General features: G+C 44.4%; 1 protein-coding gene across 8 annotated transcripts in view; it reads left to right on the top strand.

The window, feature by feature from the left end:
- Pde4d (phosphodiesterase 4D) overlaps positions 1–25,730 on the top strand; it is a 912,160-nt gene that overhangs the window by 849,904 nt on the left and 36,526 nt on the right. For 6 of the 8 annotated variants that reach the window (XM_028885080.2, XM_028885038.2, XM_028885046.2 and 3 more), the window contains exon 6: positions 5,346–5,458. In XM_028885080.2, coding sequence (XP_028740913.1) covers positions 5,346–5,458 — 113 coding nt within the window. Of the gene's footprint in view, positions 1–4,769; positions 5,260–5,345; positions 5,459–9,952; positions 10,135–25,730 lie in introns of those variants that run through there. The other 2 variants (XM_028885088.2, XM_037209552.1) reach the window with 2 other exon arrangements.

Genomic DNA, 25,730 nt, shown 5'->3' with positions numbered 1-25,730 from the left:
CTGCTGATCCCTGAGATTTGCATAGCCAGTGTCTGCTGATGTGTCAGATTTCTCCAAAGTTTTTCCAGACTCCTTTCCCTCAGCAAGGCTCTCTGAGGCAGTCCGTTTTCCTCTAAGCACACTCACACATCTTATTGTCCGAAGGTCCAGGTGCCTGCCTTCTTCCCTTCTCTTCCATGCATTAGTTCCTTACTATACAGTGACCAGATACCTGGCCGAACCAGAGGCAACACACAGAGTCCAGGTAGATACAGAAGATGTGGTGAAGTTCATGAAGGCGGGAGCATGTGGGCTGGACTCTCCTTGTGGTGGATCACATCTCTTGGAGAAAAGGAGAGTGCTGATGCTCACGGGCCTCTCTGCTTCTCACCCTTTTTATTCAGTCTGGAGTCCCGATTCATGGTCTAGTGCTATTCACACTCAGGAAGGCTCCTAGCTCTTTAGTTATTCCTTCCCTAGAAAGTCCTCATAGTCTAGTACAAAGGTGTGCCCCATCAATGTCCTGTAGTTTTGACAATCTACAGTAATCACCACATTGGGTTTCTTTCCTCAGGACTAAGCCTTCTCTGCCCCGGTTGTGTGCCAATATGACTTAAACAGGCTCTTTTACCGTCTCGCAGTCCATGAGCTTCCTTCCTTTTCCACTGTATGGAGTGCTAAAATTGTCTTCAGTCAAAGACTCTGGTCTTCCCTTGGATAAGGGACACATTCACACTCTCATTGTGTTTCTGCAGACTCTAATAAAGTTCATATCGTATGGTGCCAGATAAATGCTGAGCTATTGAGCAGACTAAAAGTTAATAGAAGTCAATCCATTTGTAAGATTCTACTAGAGCGTTTGGCAGCTCTAGAAAAAAAAATTGTAGTTATTGGGGAAATGGGGGGAATTCAAAAATATTACACATATCTCTACTTTGAGTGTTTCTTTGAAGTACAAAGTGAAAGTTTATGTATTTTATATGATTTAAAAATACTTCAAAACAAGAACTCTATGCCAGAAATATCCTAGGAAATGGGAGCAGCTTGCTGTCGACACTCTGCCTCAACCTGATATATATATATATATACACTGAAAGAGAATCCAGGGCCTTCATATACTTTCCATCAGTTAAAACGTAAGGGGGGGGGGCTGTGTCAGCCAAAGTTAGTGGTAACCTGCGCAGATCTTCTCCTGTAGCAGAGCCGAGGAATGATGATTAGCTCACACGGAGGGCAGAAGTTATTTTCTCTCTCTGCCCACTCCATACATTCATCAATTCTTCCCTTAGGACAAAGGGCATTGAAGTGTGGATCGGGTGAGGAGAAATTGGAATACATTAAAAAGGCATGTTTGAGCATTTTCTCTTAGAAGTTGTGTTTGTTTTGTTTGATGTATTTAATTAAAAAAAAAAAGAGTCAGCTGTGATCATTCTGTATGAATTTTTAAAGGAGAGTAGCAAGTGGTACCCAAAGTTTGCCTGTGTTATTACTTTGTGTTTTGACTTGTTCTGTCGCCATAGGCCTCTCTAGGAATGATGGCAGACCTATACAGACCCTTAGCCCCCACAGACATTGACAAAGAAACTTAGCATTTTCCAAGCTTCATGTCCTGTAGTGTGACTCTTTTTACCTCACAGTGAGTTGTGGGTAAGAGTAATGGGCCCAACATTTCACAGGAAAACAGCTTCAGCCTGTAGCCAACTCCCGTGGCTCCGAGCTGACGGCGTTTTTTCCCTTTCAAAGGGAAGCTGCTGTTTCAGCATCCTCTCCGGAGCCCTTGGCAAGATGTCAGGCCATGTGTCAGGGGAACCCTTGCGCACATTACTATGACGGAAGCCAAGTGCCGTCCCACAAGTATTGAGTAGTACTTAGACTCAGGGGAGTTAAAGCAGACGCACGGTATTGCACAGTTCAGGGGTGCCTTGAAGAACACCAACGCTCATGTTATTCCTCAGCTGCCTGTGACCCAGCCCTTTCCCCGTCTATGTGGCGTTTAGCCAGTAGTGTTGGGTGAAGTGTTTTCTTTCATTACTTCCTCAAGTTCAGCAACATTCGGACAGTTAAATGGAAGAGTTTTCATATATTTTTAAGTAGGGTCACAGCATATAGGACCCCCTGGGGGGCATTTTGTTAATGAATGCTGCATGTGTTCTTGGTAAAGGCCAACGTTAAACTGGCTCCCTGTTTTGGTCCAGCTGACGGCAGATGACATTTAGGTGTGTTGTTTGGTGTGGTGACTCAATTTCCTGTAGGTTAGCTGGCAACTTCACATTGAGTCTCCCCCCACCCAGCGGGGAGGGATGGAAAGGTCAGTTACTCGATGTCTTAGTACAGTTGGGGTTAAAATTCCTGAAAGTGAAGACTTAATAGTGACCCTAAAATCCTGGAGCTGGTCACATTGCCTCAGTCCAAAAGAAGTAATTTCTCAGCCCAACAGGTCTTTATTCCAGCCATGGTTTTACAAAAGGGGGTTGTTTATTCGGTGGTATGTAAATATTCTCTCACCAATACGTACATGTTTCAGGGTAATTTCATTCTCTAAATATATAGACAGCATGTAGGAGATTTTGGAACTTATGAATGTGATCTTGCTTGATTTCTTATAGTCAAAATCGCTAAGCGATGATTTCAATATGGAATGGTTCTTCTGAAACCAATTACGTCCCATGTTGCTGGACCACTCTCTCACAGGCTAACCCGGGTCTAAGTACACGATGTCTTGAAGCATTAACTTGAAACTTTGTCGAAATTACTGTTCCACATTTGAAAAAATAAAGACTGAAACATAATACATAGAGCCATATCCTGCTAGGTCCAAGGTCTGAATTCTAACTTCTGATTTCAGAAAACGTTCATCAAGACAGTAAAGGTGGGGTCAGGGAGTGCCTGCCACGTACTGGGAGGTCCCCTGGAACTCAGGCTTTCAGAGAGCTGGGTGGCAGGAAACAGGGACACAAGACATCAAGCTTTAGAGATGTGTAGAGGACCCCTGGCTTTGGACAACTGAAAAGATGACAGGAGATGGATGCTACACAATCGCTTATGCCTCTGAATGCACTGGATGTACACACTATGGACAGAAATGATTTCCTGTTTTACAGAGTAGAGAAAGGAAAACAGCGACAATAGAGCCATATAATAAATGGACTGCCACGGTGTCCAGAGAATGCTCAGCGTACTATATGGAATGGATCCAGTATATTTAAATGTTGAACTATTGCTTCTGATCTTTAGGTTGTGGGACTACAAAGGACTTTCTATGTTTTTCATATACATATATATACACACACACACACACACACACACACACACATATATAAAGATACAAGCATGTATGTACTATTTTACAGTTTTATAATCAGGGGAAAACTCAACAGATAAAATATTTAATGTTTTCCTTGTAATTTATCTTTAAGATTGTTTCCTTTGTTAAAGAAAAAAAAAAGTGTCAGCCTTCCATTTCAGCTCACCTGGCAAGCTTTGGGCAGCTGTTGACTCAAAGTCTATTTACAGAGATTAATGATGGCGGAAAACACAAAAAGAGGCCAGTTTGAACGCACAACACTCAAAATGACGAGCATATGGCTTAAAAATCTTGGATCGCGACAAGCCAAGTAGTAAGCCTACCACAAATCTGGAAGTTTACTGAAACTTACACATTTAATGGAAATCCCAGAATCTTGACATTCAACCCACAAAATTCTTTGCCATGCTTGATCATTAGTGGGGTCTACCCGGGGACAGAGTTTCTTTGCCCCACAATACTGTCAGTCAGAAGATTTTCGAAAAGGAGGACCCCGCCCCTTTCTGCTGACAGTTTCGCAGGCTAGACCCTTGGGGTTTCTACTTTTCTCTCGCTGAAGTCGTATCTCTGGTCAGTTTTGGACCTGATCCCTTGAGGGAAGGTACCCAAGGTCAGCTTTTATCAACAGAACCCATTTCCCCCACAATGCTTTGGATGTTTATTTCATCTATGGTGAGCAGAAACAGACTTCCAAACTTTCTGCCTTGACCCAAGTCCAGGGTGTTCTCCTGCATTCTGCAGAGGAGACACCCTGAGGCAGGAGGGCATGTGTAAATCTTACCCTGTGGTTCCTTCACATTGCTGTTCCTTTAAGGTGATTCTGAACGTGAAATGCAGCCTGTTGCCAAGTTCGAAGGCATTCTGACCCCACGATGCTATGGTTTGTCTGTTAACATGCACACTAAATTTTAGAGGGGCTGGCTGGGTATTGGCAGTTTGTCCTTAGTTGAAATTATTTTATTCCCATAATCCTGTCTTTTCAAGTAAGTAAATCCCGGGGAAACTCCCAAACCTCAACCTTCAGGAAGGGTAGTGTCTGTCCTAAGTCACCTTGCTTTCGCCCAGGCCTGGCAGGCTGAGCTGGGGCAGAGCTGGCCTGGGACTCCGCTGTGCGCCCTGGGTCCCCGCGGGGCAGGTGCGCGCTTGGTCGCACGCGCCTGCGCGCTGGGGGCCGGTCGAGCCCCGCCTGAGCCCCGCGGGGACCCCGGGGAGGCGGGTGGCGGGTGCTCCACGCCGGGTTTTCCTCGGCTCTGGTGCAGAGCAGCCCCACCGAAGCGCCGCACACACGCGCGGGGCACGGCCGCGCCTCCCGGGCTGCGCTTCAAAGCCGAGGCGCCCGGCTGCCTCCGGGGCGATGCCGCGGCGAGGTGGTGGCGGGGCGGGCGACCCGGGCAGCCGATTGCAATTCGGAATCCTTTCGTAAGGAGTCGCGGGGGAGCCAGACAGCGCCGCGGGGCCGCGAGGGGCGCGAGGGGGAGTGTTCCCGGAAAGCCAGCATGGAGCGGCGCTGCGCCCGCCCGCCCGCGGACTTGAGCGACAAAACAGGAAACGGCGGCCGCGGCTGATTCATTCGCTTCGCGCGCGGGGCTCGGCGGGAGGCGGCGTGGAGCCGCGGCCGCGGGACGCGGACACCCGTGGACCGCTCGCCCGCCCGCCGGCCCGCCGGTGTGCGGAGCGTCCTCCCCACTCTACCTCTCCTGCCCTAGCGCGCCACCCCGGGCAGCATCCCAGCGCAGGGAACCCCGAGCTTGCGCCGTTGAGAATCCGCCCGCGTCCCCGTGCCAAAAGTTGGCCTGCAGCACTTTGCGCCCCTCCCTGGAGGCCGACCCGCGACGTCAAGCTGGAGCATCCTGGCCAGCCTGAGCCCGGCCCCGCCAGTCCAGCCTCAACCCCCTACGCGCCGCCGCCGCCGCCGGGCCCGGCAATATGAAGGAGCAGCCCTCATGTGCGGGCACCGGGCATCCGAGCATGGCGGGGTACGGCAGGATGGCCCCCTTTGAACTCGCTGGTGGCCCCGTGAAGCGCTTGAGAACTGAGTCCTCATTTCCCTGTCTCTTCGCAGAGGAGGCCTACCAGAAACTGGCCAGCGAGACCCTGGAGGAGCTGGACTGGTGTCTGGACCAGCTAGAGACCCTGCAGACCAGGCACTCCGTCAGTGAGATGGCCTCCAACAAGGTAAGCCCCTGCTCCGGTTCGGGTGTCAGTGACGCTGCTAGACTGCTGATTCCCACGCTGGGGAATCACCGATCCCTGTGGCCTGGGGAAATACAGAGAGAAATTTGTCATGCTTACTGCATGTTAGCTGTTCTGCTCCTTTGGAGGGAGGTTCCTCTTTGCATACCTCCCAGTGGGTAGATTAAACATTTTACAACAGCAACTTTGACATAGTTCGAGCATCCCTAGGACGAAGGGTCCTTAGAATGACACTTTGCCCTTGCAGCAGAAACCCAGTAGGGTCTGGTGGCGTTGCCCATTATCAAAGAGATTCCTGGTTGGAAAAAGAGTTGCAGGACTCCAAGGAGTCACTTAGGTGAACGCCGCTGCCACTGACCTCGCTCAAACTCAGAGGAGTTCACTGAACTTGCAACCTTTGCTTCCATTTCTCTGGTTCTCAGGGTTACCTCGTAGGGATCCGGGCCTTTAAATGTTCTGCTCCCGGTATACATCCACAGAGGATATCAACAAAGTTCGAAGGGTCATTATGCTGTCTTTGTCTCCTTCAGTCTTGGAGACCAAATCCAGGTGTCTGAGGTCATTTAGTTACCAATAGGCTTCAGCTGGGCGTTTGTGCCCTATGTGCCAAGGTGCTGCTGCTCAGGGCACTTAATGGAGTTTGGGGGCCTGAGAAGTAACCTTCAGCGCCAGGCAACCTTAAAGTGGCCTAGGAGGTAAGGTGGAGTACTTTCAGAGTTGCATTTAGAACAACAACACAATCGTGTGCTTTATGTCTTTGGCCATGCAAAGACATAATTGAGATGATGTGGTTTTTAATGACTGGCTGGCTGGCTTAGGGGCCAAGGAAGGCTGTGTATTTGATGCACAGGGCCGGAAGAGTCCGTATGTAGCAGTTAGTTGTCTCACTAAGTTATTGCTGTAGGTTTGGACACCTATTTACAAGGTCAGGAGGGTTATGACATTTCACCCCCTCGTTACCTGCCTTTCGCTGAATGATGCTTTCTTTTTGTTCTGCTAGCTCTGTGTGTACTTCCTTTCCCACCTGCTTTATTCCCCACGCAGGTTTTATAAAAATGCCATAGCTTATCAGCCAGCCACTGGGTTGGTGTATTATAACTCGGTTCCTTGAGATAGCATTGTTGTTGTAGTGAAAAGTGGTCTTAAACTGAAGGAGCTCCCGCCAAAGTATTAACCCCACTGACCCACTGGTATGTACCATCTTGATAATCAAATGTGCATTCTTTCTTCTTCTTCTTCTTCTTCTTCTTCTTCTTCTTCTTCTTCTTCTTCTTCTTCTTCTTTTCTCTCTCTCTCTCTCTCTCTCTCTCTCTCTCTCTCTCTCTCTCTCTGGTGTCATCTGGGCCTTGTTTCTAAATTTGTCGTGGCTCTTCATTGGAATGACCAGTGACTGCTTTCTTACTGGGTCTGTAGCTCCCTGCAAGCAGCGTTAAGGGCCATTGTTCTCATTTGACTAACAAATTCTTAACTTCATAAAATATGAACCATTTTCTTTTAACAATTTGCTTTAGAAAGCAGAAGACATGTGCTGAGTAGGAACAATGTCTTAAAATGCTGAGAGGGGCCATTCTCAGGAGGCTTGAGTTCTCACTCCTCTTGTGTGTACGGAGGTGCAGAAGGCAGATCAAAGTCTGAAAGCCCCTTGCCAAGATGCATGCATTTGCCTGTGTCTTAGTGTGACTTGACAACACTTTTCATGCACCTGAGCAGCTACCTTCCTTAAAAATCCATATTCTTAATGTTGATACCAGCATTTGAGTTTAATAATTGATGTGAGATCAAACAATATCGTGACTTAAACTGTGAAGTGGCTTATGTCCGTATTTTAAGCTGAAAACTTTACATCCTAGTAATTGCTCAAAATAATACCTTTCTTTTACAGGCATCAAATTAGACAGGGCTTTGTCTAATCTTAGTCACAAAAGGTTTTCAGACTTTGTATTAACTGCTCCGGGATGTGCCAGAGGTGGGTTTGTTTGGCTGAAGTGAGACTTATGTAAAGTGAGAAAATACTTTTCAAAATGCATTCCGCTGCGCTTAAGCCTCAAGGTTGATAGATTATGGACATGACACTTTTTATACTGACGTTGGCTCAGTTAGCTACTGCTTGGATTTTCAGTGTCGAAGCTATTCATTCCTGCCTAAACTCACTCATTTCTAAACTAGTGTTCCACTTGCATGGTCTTTCTGAGATGAGAAGGTTAGCCTAGGAAGGAAAAAGTCCCTGGTAAAGGTTGTAAAGTCACCCTTCTGCTTAATAAACAAGGGCTGGAGTAGGCCACTTCTAGCGAGCAATAAAGTAGGTTAGGACAACTTGTCAGCTGAGGGCTCTGAGTGACGTCCTGCCTTCAGTTCAATGTGAACAGCTTCCTTGAGACATCACTAATCAGAGTGAATCGGTCTGATAAGTACTTGCTGCTTAGTATATGTGTATACACACACACACACACACACACACACACACACACACACACACACCCTATATTTTTTTCAATGTATTCAGCTCATCTCTTTTGCCTTAAAAGATCAGGACAGGTTTCTCCTCTGTGAAAGTTAAAAAATTTTTTTTCCATAATATATTAAAAGACACAATAATTCACTAATAACAAATCAAGATTTTTAAACTCCTCATAGAAGTGATTTATTAGGGCGTCGATTTGAGGGGTAGAAAGTGGGAAGCCTGGTCCTCAACCCTGCTAACAAGTAATTCATATATTTAAAAGAGCGCAGGAAAAGAAATTGGAGTTAATGAGCAGTTGTAAAGTAACGTCTAACAGACAACTGGCCTTATTTTCTCCTTTGCTGTCAGTGTACATAGGCTGGTTGATGGTACAGGGACGGGAATATGGTTGAATTTTTTTGGCCAGGGCCAGGCTGACTGTAACACATGTGGGATGCTTGTACTGGGGGTGGGGGTGGGGGTAAGAGATTCCAGATGGCATTTAATTTGAGTGATTAAATCTACAGCATTTACCCTCATAAGCACACTAATCTGCCTAAGATGTGTACAGATTGCCCCCGGAACCTCATTTCTACAATTGAGAGCAATTTTAGTGAGGCCTCAGAGCTTGGAGGTGGACAGACCTAGAAGTTCAGTCAGAAGTTTGTTCTTTGCTGGCTGAGTTCTTAAAAAAAATAAATAAATTAAAAAAAAAAAGTTAACATTTCTGAAGGTTCAATTTCCTTAGCATAATCTGGATAGAAAAATAATAATAATAAATTTGAAAGGTCAATGTAAGAGTCGGAGGCCAGATTTTCTTGAGCTCCTGTTTATCTGAAATACTTGCTTTCACTAGTTTACTGCCCAAGAGTAATTTTTTTTTATTTTTGGTTGGCATTTTATTTTTTTTATTAAGAAAAATTTTCATTCATTCCAAACACCAATCAAAGATCCCCCTCTTCCCTCATTATGTGCCCTCCAGCTTCCCCCCAACCCATCCCCCACTCTCCCTAACAGAAAGGCAAGGTTGGTTGGCATTTATGTGTCACAGATTTTTGTAGTTTGAAGGTAACTGTTTTTATGGCCCCTAGACCACTAGAACATTTTGAAGTTCCATGTAGATGTTCAGGATTTTAATTTTCTTAAAATCCATATTTAGAATTCCAGACCAAATGGGGCCCTTAGCTGTTCTACTGTGACTGAAAATGTAGACCCCCCCCTTTTTTTTTAATCTTCAGGACATACATAATATTATATGAGTTTGGGGCTATTTGCTGGGTTTTTGTTTGTTTGTTTTTTGTTTTTGTTTTTTGTTTTTTCGAGACAGGGTTTCTCTGTGTAGCTTTGCGCCTTTCCTGGAACTCACTTGGTAGTCCAGGCTGGCCTCGAACTCACAGAGATCTGCCTGGCTCTGCCTCCGGAGTGCTGGGATTAAAGGCGTGCGCCACCACTGCCCGGCTCAATTTGCTGTTCTTCTATACTGATTTTGCAAGGCTAAAATACTTTCAAATGCAGAATACTTTGATGATGTTCCTGGTCACCACCCCTCCTCCTGAAAGAGGTAAATTGAGGAGGGGAGAGTGTCTGCGGGAGAGCCGGACAGGGGTCCGGGCCCTCCACTGTGGAACTCTGTACCGAGCCTTTCGTGACCTAATAAGGCACATTTTAGTGAGTCTCCCATGTAAGGGCGGTGATATTTGTAGGAGAAAAATTAAATCACTTTGAAATCTCCCTAGAAGCGCTCAACCTAAAATTGTTACTTGTTTCTGCTTTCACATTTTGGGGGTGCTGTTTGGGCAGCTCCGCATCGCTGGAAACCACTGGGCTTCAAAACTGAAGGTCGGTCTTGAAGTTGGGATTCGAGCATCCTTAAGGTTTTCCTGTGGTTCGTTTCAGAGGCACCCACGCCAGCTCTGCACACACCGTTAAGACTTCTTTGTGCATCTTAGTTTGTCTTTTTTTGGTCCATTTCTGGTCTGTTCTCTGCTTGGCATACAAATGAAGCTGCCTGGAGCAGGGTTGTTGGTTTTTTTTTTTTTTTTCCCCAGCGACTTTCCCACTGGCTCCCCCTGCTGTCTTCTGTGTGCATAGCACAGGGGAGCCCTTGCTGTGACTGCCGATAACGGTTTTCTTCCGGCCCCGGGGATTCCAGGAAGGAAGACGGGATGGATGTGCATAGCTGTGGCTGAGTCTTAAGATACTCCGGCCCAGTACAAGTGTAAGATAACCCAGGGGGACTGAAATTCCGTTAAGAAGGACGCTAAGTTAGTTGGAAAGGGCATTTTCATTTGTAGAGTAAAAACAGGGACAGTTTTTAAATCTTTAAACGTTAAAACATAGAAAAGAGGATTGCTAAGAGTTCATGTGTATGCCTTAAATACATAAATTTTAGGAGAAGAGATCTTCTGTAGCTATAGAAACTCGGGACTTGGCTTCTTGGTGTTTTGAGCTTGGTGTCCTATTCTTCCAACTACTCAATAAAGGCCGACTGTGAGAGCTTCTATGTAGTTTCCATATAGATCCGCACAGTGAGTATAAAAGCTTTTGAATCCTTGTTTATGTCATCACAATTAGAAAAAAAATGTTCCCTTGCTTTTAAGTGATCGTAGCGAAAAAGAAACACTTGTTTCACATGTTTGAAGTCTATGCACACGGGTGCATCTGTCCGTGCACGTGGGCACACTCTTTTGGAGCTGAGAGGACGAGCAGCAGTGATTTCCCCTGCCGTCATGTGAGTCCTGGGAGTCAGACTCAGATGAGCAGGCTTGCTGATGAGTACCTTTACCTACCGGCCTAGAAACACGTCAGCAAAGAGTTTCACTTCATTGACTAGTATGGTCTTTGATTTTTAACTTAGCAAGACGCTAAGGACCAAAAAGGGGAGGGGAGCCTACATTATCATCAGTTCAGTTCTTGTATCAGCGTTTGGGGTTGGTGAACTTGAACAAAACACCCCCCACTTTTATGTTTCCGTAGGTTAATCATTACTAGAAGAATGCTTTCAGTTATTACCTATCAGTTTGATTTCCAGGAAAATGGTGGCTTCTGTGGCAGAGTATTATGAACTATTTTCTCCTTTAAAAAAAAAAAAACAAAAACAAAAAACCAGAATGTAAGGCTTGGCTGAGATAAAACAGTTACAGATGGATCATATGACTTCTTTTCCCAAATAACAAGACCGGTAGACAATGCTTTGAAGCACCTGATGCTTCTGTGGCATGTGGGTATCAGTGATAGGAAGGCAGTTTCTTCACTAACAGTTGGTGGAGGAGCCGAGATGTATTCTTAAAGAGCAGACGACTCTGCAGTGTCCACCAGGACATTGGTTAAATTGGACACAGCAGCTAACATAATAATGAGTTTATGATCTTGCACTGTGGAAAATACCAAGCGTTTTCTTTCGTTATTGTTTAGTATTCTTGGCTTTTAAAACTGTTTTGCTGAACTTTCTATGTAAGGAAGATGAGTGACATTTATTCCCTGGCCCAGAGCACACACTATTAGTGCTTACAGCAGCTCTGTGGAGTGGAAAGAACATAGATGTTTGTCGTCAGAGGAGCTTGGTTTCAGATTCCAGCACTGCCGTTTCCTACCTAATAATTTGGGCATCAAGCCTTGCCTTCCCAAAGCTCCGTGTCTTCGTTTGTAAACATGAGTAGCAAGAAGAGAAATACGATTGAAATGCTGGGCTAGGGATGTAGGTCACTTGGTAGGGTGCCGGCCTAGTAGTCATGAAGCCCTGGGTTCAATCCCTTGTACTGCATAAACTGGGCTGCAGGGTACATGCCTGTAATCCTAGCATTCAGGAAGTAGACAGAAGCAACAGTAGTTCAAGGTCATCTGCCACTACATAGAGAGGTCAAGCCCAGCCTGAAATACAGGAGACACTAGGGGAAGGGTGTAGGGAGAGAAGGGGGATGGAGGGAGGGAAGAGAGAGGGAGGAAGAAAGAAGAAGCAGAGAGAACATAGGCTACAATGTACAGAAAGTCCAGCATAGTGCAGAGCACACCCTGGGTGCTCCACAAATTGTATGTGTCCACACAAAGCGAGTTGAGGAGAATCTAGCATTGTATTCCTCCTGGTGTAGTACACTGTGTTATTTCTGTGCCGTGAGAAAGTATCGTCTAAGTTAGTGTTTCTCAAATTTTGTGCTTTCGTTGTGTTTTCATGGCTGCTGTTCGATGTTGATTCATTCAAAGCAATTTCAAAAGGTAAATCCTCACCAGAATGTTCCATGTTACGCAAAGGTAGCTGTATCCATCTACATTATGATTGATGTGTGACAAAGGAGAAAACCTGCGCCCAAGGTCCACACATTCTTGCTCACTTGGAATGGACGCTGAGTGCTGTTATCTTACAGCAACTGAAACAATGTAGCAGTTCCATTGCAATTCCTAGTTGCCCACTGCGCAGGCACAGTGGCCCCTGGATCTGTCTGGGCTGGATTCAGCCTCTGCCTTTTACTGGTATAAATTGGATCACTTTGCCTCTGTGCCTCAGCCTCCTGGTCTGCTATAGCTGCGAGGATGATTTCATGAATGGTGGAGACAGAGTCAGGAACACTGCCAGGACTGATATCTTAGATCATTTATTTCTATCCATGAAAGAATATCGTTGGTCTTTTTTTGTGTGTGGAGGTGGTGGATTAGGGTGGAGGGGTCTCCTGCTATCCTGATTCCCGTCCTTCTGATGTGTCCACTGGTGGCTTGGCGATGCTGGAGCTAACCCAGGGGAATTACGTTTCCTTTTTCTCTTCTTTTCCCTCATGACCCTTACAAAGCTACAAAGCCAGTTCTTTGTTTTGTATGTCTGTTTTCAGGGAATTCACCTTTGTTTCTTTCTGTAATCTGACAAATAGATCCGAACAAACTGACATGGGTTTGTATGTTGTTGTTTTGAGGTTTTTGTTGTTGTTGTTGCTTGTTTTTGGAATGTCTAAAATTCTGAGCTTTTTCTGGCCAAAAATGCATAAAGTCACAGCAAAGAATAGTCTCTCTAGTTTTCCCTATAAATAAATGCATCTCTTATTCTTCTGAGTAACCTAGGCACACCACCTCTCATTATGATCTAATGTACAAAAAGTATGTTCGGAGCATAGCCTTCTACCCCACCTTATAATATCACGGCCATCTGGTATACCACAAACATTTCCTTGCATCGCCAGCCAAAAGGAGTGACCAGTACCCATACCCCAGTGTCATGAGTACTCCCAGCACTGATGTCCTGATTTCTGATACCACATTACAATAAGAGGAATTGGGATTCCTTCAAGAAATAGCTGCTTCTAGAGAATCGGACAGGGAATAGACAAGAAGAGCCTGAGCATCTTGTGGTGCCAGAAAGTTAGGACGTGATCACACACACAGACCTCCCCTGATGAGGACATATCAGCCTGATGCAAGAGTACACCGAAAGAACACCCATTGACCCCAGCTGGGACAATTTGAGCAAGAAAATGGGATATTAGGTTATGACCCAAATTATAAAACAAATACACACAACCCATATTGAGAAGAAGGAGGAGGAGGAGAGGAGGAGGAAGAGGAGGAGGAGGAGGAGGAGGAGGAGGAGGAGGAGGAGGAGGAGGAGGAGGAGGAGGAGGAGAAGAAGAAGAAGAAGAAGAAGAAGAAGAAGAAGAAGAAGAAGAAGAAGAAGAAGAAGAAGAAGAAGAAGAAAACTAACAGAACAAATGATGAGGGACGGACATAGATGAACTTCCTACCCAGAGCACTCCAAGTCACTTCTGTGGGTACTGTACCCACAAGAAGGGAAGGCTTAATTCCCCCTGCCCTGAAATATGGGCTCTGCACAGTAATTTATTTCCACGGGATACAGTACGAAGTAGGCGTGTCGGGGGCTTACCTCTGTAGTGAGAATACTAAAACACTGCCTTAGCCCGTTATCAAGGTCAACATTGGCAGTTGTAAGCTGTACTGAGCATATATCCTTGATCCGATCTGATACAAATGGCACTTTGCGTCTGTCATTCTCATACTGGCTGGGCTTCTGGGACAGAAAAGGGACCTGTCCTAAAAAGCTAAGGAAACCCCAGCAGTGAGTGCATTTGAAATCACTGCAGCAGCATTGGCCCACTAATTGTGACTGGTGTGAAATGTTAGAATAAGGGCAACTGAGTGTGGAGTGTATGGGAATTCTTTCCTGTCCTTGTAAGTTTTCTGTAAGTAAACATGTTCTAAAACAACATGCTTAAAAACCTTTAGCCAGCCTCTTAGGCATATCTGAAATGCTACCTCATTTAGAAGCTTTTTCCACCCAGACCTCCCTCTCTAGCCCCTGGCTCTCCTAATTGGATGTAAGGTCCTTTTCTGATTTTTGCAAATATATGATTTTCCTAACTCTTAGCATAGTTTATCGTTGTTTTGTTTTGGTGACGAGGCATCCTATAGTGAATGGATTTCTCCAACACTCAGTGCACCCTTGTGTCACATAAAGTGATACTTAGCATGTGATATTGGTTATGGCAAATGTCATTTCTCACTCTGGATTGGAGATTTGAGAGTCTGAGGCTTGGAATTCCTGCTTTTGTGAACATGGTTTTCTTTCATGATTAGAACGCTGGGCTGGCTCTTCTCACTAGGAGCCTTGGTCCTGCTGATAGATACTGGCTTTTCAGAAAAAAAAAAAAAACAAAAAAAACAGTCATGCTGAGTGGCAGTGGCGCACACCTTTAATCCCAGCACTCAGGAGGCAGAGGCAGGTGGATCTCTGTGCATTCAAGGCCAGCCTGGGCTACAGATGGAGATCCAGGACAGGCACCAAAACTACACAGAGAAACCCTGTGTCAAAAAACCCAAAACAACAGCAACAACAAAAAGCCAGGCACATAACACAAATTAACACAATGTAACACAATTAAGCAAATTCTGGATTAGCCTTACCTTAATTAGGTTAAAATTTTAATTATGCATAGGCAAAACCACCCAGGTCGTGAGCGTGGCTTCTCTTTGTTGTCTTCTAGGACTATTTTATCAGTAGTGTTCTCACCATCAGTCTATTCCAACTGAGAAGGGAGAATTTGAATGTTTTCCCTGCTAGCCTGTGCAAACATGATGTGTGTTTTGAACCGTGCCTGTTGGATGGCGTTCTGTGAAGTTTCGCCCAGTGTGCTTCGGTTCTCCGCCGAATCCCTGGCCTGCTGCACAGTGATCCCCAGAGTGGCAGCCCCCAGCTCTTACGGCTGGCAACAGTGTGCTGTGCAGATGTAGGCACCATAATAGGAAGCACTTTGGCCTGTCATTAACAGGTCTGGAGTAGAGAAAGCACGGTTGTGATAGGGGTGTATCCACAGCAACCAGGCAAAGATGCAGCTGCCATATTGGGATGCATTCAGGCCAATGGATGTGCATACACTTCCTCCCTTTCAGGAAGTTGGCTGGGCCCTCTCAAGACCACTATGTCCGCTTACAGCAGTGCTCTGGTTGCTTTGTTTTAGATTTCAAGATGAAAAATACATCATAAAGAAGTATGCCTCAAAATATTTTGATGGTGGTGTATCAAAGTAGTTTTCTTTTGTTAATTTCTTTTTTAATTTTCCCTAACCACTCGATCCAAAATAATTACAAACAACAGATACTTCCCTGCAGTGGAAAAGCAAATATTTGATCATACAAAAAAAAAAAAAAAAAAAAAAAAAAAAAAAAAAAAAAAAAAAAAAAAAAACTTTTTAAGGAATTAAGTTATACTGAATTACACATATTTTAAAAATAAATCGCATTTCTTAATAAGTAATTACTTACACCTTATAGTAACTCCAATGTTTAGAAAAGAAATACATTCTTTGACCAGAAACAATTCTCTTTTATATTGGCTAGATTTTTTTTTTTCAAATTTAGGGAGAAAATGAACCATCTAACCATGGTGGGCTTTGTAGCAAAATTTAACATTAGTCTCCAATTTGGAGAGGCTTTTGGTTTTTAATAAAGAATACTTATTAGTATTTGCAGATGCATTGGTATCACTTTATTTGTGAGAAAACCTCATTTCACAAAAGAGTAAGCTATAATTCTGTTGAAAGAATATTTAAAAATTAAGATAATTTGGAGTGTTTTAATTCACAGAATAATTATTGGTTAGTCCCTTCCTTTCTTTGGCTGAGGGCCAAGCCTTCTGTAAGCTTAGTTTTTGTTTTTATTTTTATTTTTTTTAATATTTCAAGTCAACTTCAAAAATCAGTGATAAAATTAAAAGGATTAATATCATCTTCAGTGTAACCTTTGACTTTCTAGTCTCTGTCTTCATAATTTTATGTTCTCAGTGTAGACCCTTAGTTCCACACCAGGGTGAGTAGAAACGGGTTTTGAGAAATCATAAAGAAGCTTCTGGAAATAGACTTGTCTCGTTACTCCTTCTCAAGAAAAGATGAGTTTGCCTGGGAGATGCTGTCGGACCCAGAGCTCAGGTTTTCCATGCTGTTGTTAGTGATTGAAGGGTGCAGAGAGGAACAGTCGAAGACCTGATCGTGCAGAGTAAGACACAGTACTGTTCCATTCACGAAGAGTCAGGTCCAATGCGGACATGACTTCCTGCTGTTTCCTCTTCCGGTCACTCATTTAAACATTGTCCATTTGGTACATCTGACTCCCACTGGAGCTAGTTAGAAAACCCTAGCACGGTATCTTACCACCTAACGGGGGCCACCTTTTGTGTGTGTTTTCTCATCCCTCCACCTGGAATTGGTAGTGTCGTCCTAGAAGCAAGGCACTGAATGTCAGAACACCCTCTACCGTCAATCACGGATGGATGGAGAGAGAGAGGAGGATGCGTGTTCTCAGGCTATGTTTTCCAAGCACACGCAAACATTTAATTAATTATTCAATTTACTCGTCTATTTAGTGAGGGACTAGATTCCAAAATAGGAATAGCAGTATCAGCAAACGCTGATTCCCAGGAGGGAACCCTCTAGTTACTAAAGGATTGTAGATGTCTAGAGTCTAGTACATCTTGTTCTGCCAGGCTCCTTTTCCAAGTCCTGTCAGATGGGAGTGAAAGCACCCCAGCCTCGGGCTCACAGGAAAAGTGTGATGTAAGACAGCCTGTGAGGCTAGAAGGTGACCTAGACAGAGGAGGCCACTTTTTTAACAGGACACTGATCTTTATGCGTGGGCATTGGATAGGACAATATAACTAAAGCTTGAGTTGCCGAGTTGGCCGAGAGTTTCGGGCTTGAGTGGGATGAAGCTTTATTGACAGTGGGGGTTGTAGCATCAGGCAAAGCATAAATTCAGGAAAGGTGTAAACAGGTTTAGGATTTTAAAATTAGCCTATGATTATAAGTTGGCTTGGAGGTGGTTGTTATTGTTTTCCAGTAGGGACAAAATGAGATAGGGATATGGATTCATGAATGGGGGTAAATCATGAAAACTGAAGAAAAGTAGGATAGAGTAGAGAACTTACTGTAGAGTGTGAAGGAGGGAGGCGTAACGGGAGCAACTGGAGCTGACCTGGGGTCAAAACTCTCTTTGGCTAGAGGCAAACTGATCAGTTGGTGTCCCTGCCCTGTCTCCAGCCTCAGGGCTCCTGTGGTGAAATGCGCTTGTCATGAGCCGTTGGGACAGCCTGGAAGGAAAAAAAGAAATCCCAGACAGGTCAGCCAAAGGGTGCAAACGTCTAAGGGAGGGCAGTCAGTTGTGGATGTGGGAGGAGGGGCAGGGCAGACTGGAGAGTGAGATTTACGGCCATGGTGTATCTCACGAGGCTCGGTCTCTTTAGCGCTACAAGCTTGCTGTCACCTCCTTCACCTGTGACCTCTTTGAGTCATGGCCCAGTAGCAGCATGGGTAGGTTGCTCAATCCAACTCCTGGGCCGTCCCCTGAGGAACATGTTGCTGGGGAGTGAAGGGTGGAAGTTGAAGAGGCGTAGGCATAGCAGGGAGCAATCTGTAAAAGGATGGAATAGACTGTGTCCACATAAGTACGGTGGGTCCTGGTAATTGGTCATGAGTTGCCATTAGATGCTAGAAGAGTGCAATGGGACAGAGGAGCCAACTTTTCTCTCCATTCCGATGTCCCCTAAATTCTGAGGAGCAATTCCACAACTGTGTAGAAATCCACCCCATACTAGAGAGGTGACCTTGGATAATTCCATTATTTCCATCTCTCTGGGCCCATTTTCTATGTCAGTCAGCACGAAGGTAACCCACCCCACAGGACCCCTGTCAAAGAGAAGCAAAACTTACGTAAAGCACTTAGTGTGCCGCCCGCCCACAGAGGCACCGTGGACTATCTTTAGTAGGGATGGGACTGCAACTATTTTTAAACTTAAAAGGTCAACTTTATATGCTGCTGTATAGGTAACCCGTTGCAACTGGAGCTTGAGTCAACAGGCGTGGGGAGAGCTGACAGGGTGCCTTTGAAATCCTGATACCCAGTCACAGTGATTTATGGGGCCTCGCTCGCTTGCATATGTGGTCCTCACCCAGTTTGTTTACTTTAGTTTTAGGTCCGTAACCTAGCACCCTGCGATAGCATATTTTTAATTTAAACTGACCAGTTCACTCTGGTCACTCGGAGATGAGATGTATGAAGGCAGTCACAGGGAAGGGGGATGTGTAGATTTTTCACCCTGTTGTCTCAGAGTTGGCCCGTTTCTTGGGCTTTGACTTTCCCTCCCTGTGGAGGACTTCCAAGGTTCTTGAGTCTGTGAACTATTGAGTCTGTGGTTAACGAGGTACCAGAGATCAATCAAGATGCTGGGTGTCTCCTCCTGGTCCAAGTAGACAAGACCTGGAGGTCGGCCCTTTTAATCTTTGCACCGATTAGAGATGACAATCCAGCCGAAAAACGGGAGTGGAAGAGATGACCTTGAACCGGGTGCCAGCTCAGTGATGAGGTTTTAGTCATGAGTCTGACACTGGCCATGGCCAGCGACAAGAAATTCCCTAGTGGTGCAGTTGTTACAGGGGTTGAAAGTGAGTCACTCGCTGCTTAGGTGACTGATCCACTTGCCACTTCATGTCAGCCACTTTGCAGAGAACTCAAACGTGGGATTCTTATTCCAAGTCTCCTGTTTTTTTGTTTTTTTTTTTTCTCTCTTTAATTGAAAAAAATCTTTAGAGGCGAAAGCAATTTGTGGTTTTGACCAGTTTACCCAATTCATTTTGCTGATGTAGAAAAGTTAAGGTGGTCCAGGACAAACCAGTCTGTTGTTACTTGTCAAGGCTTTTTATCTTGAAGTGAATACAAACTGATGCTAGATCTGACATTGACTTGGGTCTTTATCAACATCTTTTTTTAAGTGACATTTTGCATTTGATGTGTCTTTGTTATTTGGGATCATTAGTCACCACTCTTTGCATCAGTGGACCACTTTTGTGGGTAAAAAAAAAAAAATCATTAGTAGGGATTGGTTATGTTTTATACCTCATGACTGCTGACACCACATACAGTTTTTAGTTTTTCGGTGAGATTGTTTTAGCCCTGATCTTAGGGACCATCTGATTGTTCCAAGGTTCTTGTGTGAAAAATGAGAATTTTTTTTTTGTGTGCGTGTGTGAGTATTTATATGCAAACACATAGATAGCTACCAGAACATGCAGACATACCATGGAAAAATATAGATAGCCACAGGAGCAAGTCATTGTGTGTTAACGAGCAATAGACAACTTAATCTCCTTGTAGAAACGTTCAAAGAGCATTCATGCAATCCAGAGAAGCAGAATGATTGGGCCGCATCCCAGAATTAGTACTACTGAAGCTTGATCTGAGCATGGAGGGATTATGGAGGTGGTAATGAGTGTAGAGGTATGTTCCAGTGGTCAGCCAGGGCAGGGTAGGATGGAGCATGCTTGCAGATTTCGTGGTATTGGGTTTCTGTGAAGGTGAGAGATTTAACGGTTCTTCTGGAAGCAAAAGGCTGACTGGAAGAGAGAATCCAGCTATAGGACCAGAGGGCAGGCACAAGAGCTGTAGAGTTGCCAGAACCATGCTGTCCTAGTTGCTAGTCTAAGCCACTTGTGACCCCCGGGAGCCCGGAGGAACCCTCACATTTGATTATAAGGGACACAGCAACAGTGATTTCAGAAGGTACCTCAGGAGGCAGGGTACAGTTTGGGTCATCTTGAGGGGAAAGGACCCCAACAAGTAGACTCAGAGAACTAAGCTGTAAAGTGATAAGGACGTGGAAGAGGTTGAAATTGACATGGAAGGTGGGTGAAGGTGGCAAGACACAGAAAACGAGGCAGAAGAGGCTGCAGCCAGAGAGGTGGAATTCTCAACCCAGTGACATGGCGATAATTCAGTGTTTCGGAGGAAAAGGCAATAGTGAGTGGGAGATCCTGGACAATTTCTCAGTTCAGTCTGTAGACATGAAATTGAGGGGAGGTCATATGTCCACATGGAAGTAACTGGCCTATCTTCAGTAGTCAGGACAAGATTAAGAAAACAAATGACAGGGCTGGAGAGGTGACTCTGGAGTTAAGAGCACTTCCTGCTCTTCCGGAGGACCTGGTTCGATTCCCAGCACTCATGTCAGGCAGCTCACAGCCACCTGTAACTCCAGTGTCAGGGAATCCAAGGACTGGCCTCCTCAGGCATAGGCTTACAGGCATGCACACGCTCGCGCACCCCCTCCCCCCAGCACACACGTACACAGTACAAAGAAATGAATAAGACAAATAGGAAGCCCTTACTCCCTACTGATGGAAGTGCATACTGGCAACCATTATAGAAATGGAGGATCCTCACAAGCTAGAAATAGATCTGGCAGTCTACCCAGCTTTACCACTCCTGGACTTAGACCTGAAGACTCTGAATCCTTCTACAGAGATTTGCTCATCTATGTTGATTGCACTACTCACAATGGCTTGGAGAGAAAATCATCCCGGATTCCTTCCTATCGACTGAGGGATGAATAATGAAATATGGTACATATACACAATCAATTTTAGTTTTATGATGCTTCACTATGAGTTTGGGAAGACAATTTTGTGAATGATCAGAACTGATTATTCTGGATGCCATCTGCTTGATTTATTTTCTTAGTGCCCCAGATGGAAGGTTATATGTTCTAATTAACATACGTGCTACCCTAGCTGTGAGGGGTGACAACCAAAGCTATAATTGCGTGTGTTCAGCCACGGATCACTGTTCACAAGGCTTGCAGTGTTTTCACATTAACGATAGGGGGCAGTACTCCCTCCTGTTGCAGCTTCTAGAATGAATCCTTGAGCTATGGGTTGTCTTTATTTGCTGTGTCCTGGCATCAAACCAGTTCTAAGGGACATAGAAAGAGCTCCCTTTAAAGAATGCTGCTAGTCGAATATCCTAATACACTCTAGTCAGGTGCAATGGACCCATACAGCAGCAGGACGTGTCCAAGAGAGGCAGTCTACCACTTATAAGGACTTAGTCTGTTGTAGTCCTGTCTGGGAATTTGCATTTATCAGCTCAGAACATTCTAAGAAGTGATCCCAGAACAGTGGAGATCTCAAGTGCTTTCTTAGTTGCTGTTGGTAGTAGTTTGCAGAGAAACCATTTCTTGCACACATTGGGTAGACATCATTGCTGGGGTCTGAATACCATTCAGATCCAATTGTTTCTCATGTTATGGAAATGGTTGTGACCAGTCTTTCTCTGTACCACCAGCTCCCAAACATGGAGACTTATTATTAATGAGAAAGCTCTGCCTTAGCTTAGGCTTGTCTCACTAGATGTTATAATTTAAATTAACCCATCTGTTTTAATCTACGTTCTGTAGTGTGGCTCGTTATCTCGCCTCCCCATACTGCTCATGCTGCTTCCTCTGCATCTGGCTGGTGACTCCCCCTTCTTCTTCCCAGAGTTCTCTCTCTTCCCTGAAGTCCTGCCTATACCTTCTGCCTAGCTATTGCCCATTTGTCTTTTTGCTACACCAACCACAGCATAACATTTTCACCCAGTGTACAAATGTCCCTCAACAAATGAGTCTGCTGGATAATAAAGCTTAACTGTTGAACTCTGGCACCTGCTTCATACACAATGCTAGATCACCTGTGTTAGCTCTCGTTTTTTTCTCCTGATAGTACGGAGCCCTTCAATAACACACTGCATAAAATCATATGAGGGCCTCTGAAGTACCCTGTGATTCATACCATTGAATGCCTCATAGTTCTCAATGTTGCAAACTTTGAACATCCCATTGTTAAACTATGTTTTCTTTTGTTGTTGAGATCCCACCACCGTTATTGTTTTAGATGATGTCTTACCCAAGACTGACCTGCAGCTCACTATGTAACGCAGGCTGGCCTCAAACTCATCACAGTCCTCCAGCGTACGCATATTGGATGCTGGAATTACAGGCTTGAATCACCATGCCTCACTCCCATTTTTACACTACTTTTAATTTCATTGTCGCCTCCCCTTACATCTTCATTCTTGAAAGATTTAAATAGCACACTACTTAATGAAGATGTTGTTCTTGGTGAACGCCAGATTCTAATTCTGATTATTTTTGTGCGATCTTGAGTGAGGGGTGACTCAGGCTTTCGCGTTCCTACTCAGCTGTGAAGTGGGATTTTAAAACAACCCATTATCTATCCATGCCCTCTCTGCTGGACTACTCTAAGACACTATGGGAAGTTTGGAAAGAAGTGATTAATCTACTGTAGTGAGGTGCCTTTGGAGTCTGAAGGTGGCTGCCTATTCAGAACTCAGTTCTCTGGCAGCCTCCCTAGTCCAGAACTCTAGAAGAATGTGGAAGTAGAGGAGGGGGAAGGGATCAAAGATCTTAATTGGCTAAAAAGCACATGGGATCATCGTATAATTAAATATGGCTGCACTTGACTCAGGATTCTTCTTCTCCTTCTTCTTCTTCTTCTTCTTCTTCTTCTTCTTCTTCTTCTTCTTCTTCTTCTTCTTCTTCTTCTTCTTCTTCTTTTTCTTCTTCTTCTTCTTCTTCTTCTTCTTCTTCTTCTTCTTCTTCTTCTTCTTCTTCTTCTTCTTCTTCTTCTTCTTCTTCACCTCCTCCTACTCCTCCTCCTCCTCCTCCCTCTCCTGCAAAGCCTCCCACCACAACCCCCTCCATCTTAGTTCTGCCAGTATTCAAGCAGGCACTGAGCAAGCCCGGTGTCTGTAGGTAGTCTTTACTCCTAGTGTTCACCTGTGAAGTCATGGCTGCGCTCTCGCTCAGGAGCTTCTTTTCTTGCACCCTTTTGAACACCTTATAAATGTAAACCACGTCGTATTTAAAGTATAAATCATAGCGTGTCTCCGCCTACTCTTCCAGCCATACCTCTGTGCACTCTCGAAGGCTCTCGAAGGCTGAGAGGTCTTGCACAGTTTTATCCTGCAGAGTGAATTCTGAATCAAATTTTCTTTCCTTTTTAAAATTGGACACTGTTTTTAATTGATACATAAAACTAAAAATTGTACATATTAAATAGGACTCCATCACATGACATTCCAAAACATGCATACATTATGAAACCCTTACATCAGGTGAAATATACCTATTTGGCACTTCCTTGTGGTGAAAACATTCAGTATCCTTTCTTCTGGGTTTCTGATATGTATGGATTATTCCCCTGAGGCACACTCGATTATTCCATAGGGCACACCAGAACTCCTGCTCCCATCTGGCCATACCCCCGGGTATGTGTCAGCCAGCCTTCCCCATCCCTTCTTCCTCCCCCCCTCCACTTTTTATGGTCCACATTGTCCATCACGTCACTACTTCTCAGTTGGTAGACAGGTTATGCACACACCTTCTGACCCTCACTCAGTGTTTGGCTCTTTCTAGGTAGCTGGGTCCCTTCTCAGCTCCCATCTTAGCCTGTGGGAATTTTCCTGACTTTGGTTTTCACTCTCTTGTCATTTATTCATTTATTTGGCCTGGTGCTTTATTGTTTTTCTGCCGCTTGGTAGCTGTTTAACAAATATCTGGCAAAGATAAGGGAATGACCGTTCTAAAAACGCTTTGCACCTAGTGCTGGAAGTCTGTTGCTTTTACAGGAATTTTCTATGAAACTTTAGTGCTGTGGTTCGTTTCTAATAACAAGGGTTCAAGAGTCAAGTCAGTTTGGAAAATGTTATGCTAAATTAAATAAATAAATAAAAAAGGTTCTGTAGTACTGTTCTTATACAGTAACATAGCACAGCTTTTGACACTGTTAATGTATATCATCTCCATCAAGGTTGGTGTTGTGTCAAAGGAATCAGTTTGTAGTGGGGATCATCTGAAAAGTGTCTTATTAGACTGATGTTCTTTACATTATATTCTGAGAAATTCTGCCTTAGACTACAAAAGCCATCTTTACAGTAGAGGAGAAAGGGTTGTATGCTAAGGAGAGGAGGCAGATTTTCACTGACTCTAAAGAGGACAGACCAATGAGTAGAGGGCTTCAGAAGCATGCAGGTTTTGAGAATGCTTGGTTTTGTTCACCAAGCTCTATCCACCATGTTGGAATTTCTTCCTTCCAGCAGGTCTAGAACTTTGGACTGAGGTGGACACGCAGTAAACATTTTTTTTTTTTTGTCTTTTCAATGATGAGTGCATAAAAGTGGCCTGGGATCTCATCATTATGTGTTGATTTTGTTAATTAGTTGGAATAGTTTGTTGTTTGTTTTGGTGCTATCTGTAGCATTTCCTGTGTATAAAATTCTGTCATCTTGCCATGTGACAGCTTGACCTCCTCATTCAGACTTAGAAGCAAAGAGACTTCATTTATGTGAGGCTTTGAGATAGGATAACAACATAGTTGACTAAATAGTTATGAGCATACAAGACTGGCTATATGAATCCAAGCTGTATCAATGACTGCAGAATGCTGTATGTAATAGTGCTGTGGATATCACTCTGTATAAATAAAGTGCTGATTGGCCAGTAGCCAGGCAGGAAGTATAGGTGGGACAAGGGGAGAGGAGAATACTGGGAAGTGGAAGGCAGAGGCAGAGAGACACTGCCAGCTGCCGCCAGCCGCCGCCATGAGATGTTAAGATACCTACCGGTAAGCCATGAGCCACGTGGCAACTTATAGACTAGTAGAAGTGAGTTAATTTAAGATATAAGAACAGATAGCAAGAAGCCTGCTGCGGCCATACAGTTTATAAATAATATAAGTGTCTGTGTGTTTATTTTATAAGTGGGCTGTTGGATGTCGGGGCTTGGCGGGACCCGGAGAGAAAACTCTAGCTAAATAATAGTTACTTCTCTTGGTGTGAAGGAAGGAAGGCTTTATTTGGCTTCTTGTCCCAGAAGGATCAGAGTCCGATATGGCAGAACAGAAGCATTGTGGGTAGAGCAGGAAAACAGAGGGCTCACATCTTGAACCACAGCAGGAAGCAGAGAGAGAATGGGAAGAGTGGATGGTTTTTAAACCTTAAGCCTGCCCCCAGTTACATTCTTCCTCCAGCAAGGCCATACCTCCTAAACATGCCCAAACAGCACTACCAATGGGGACCTCATAATCAAACTTCTGAGCCTATGGGGGGCCATCTCATTCAAACAACTGCATGTGTTTATGTGTGGTTAGTTAGTTATTCACTTAGCAAAGAAATACAAATCTAGCCATCAACTCAGGTTCATGTTAATTCAGTTGCAGGAACTGCTCAACAGAAATAAGTGTTTTCCTGTTTTAAATTTAAAGCAGTTTGGGTGAAAATTTCCAACCATGTTAGTAAAAAGATTATTCTTGAGTGTTTCAGATGGCTACTTAGTTTTAAATCTCCACGATACTCTCCAGAGAAGATACCATTTCGGAAATGGTACATTTGAGTTCTCTGGGCCTCTGTAATGTCGTGTTCTTCTTTTTCCCTACCCCAAACCCACTATTTTCAAAGTTTGTGATGCAATCTGCCGCTCAGAGCTGGTTAAGTCAAACT

The sequence above is a fragment of the Peromyscus leucopus genome, chromosome 11 (genome assembly GCF_004664715.2).
Source record: "Peromyscus leucopus breed LL Stock chromosome 11, UCI_PerLeu_2.1, whole genome shotgun sequence".
NCBI classification, from domain to species: Eukaryota; Metazoa; Chordata; class Mammalia; order Rodentia; family Cricetidae; genus Peromyscus; species Peromyscus leucopus.
This window is presented reverse-complemented; position numbering and strand designations above follow the sequence as displayed.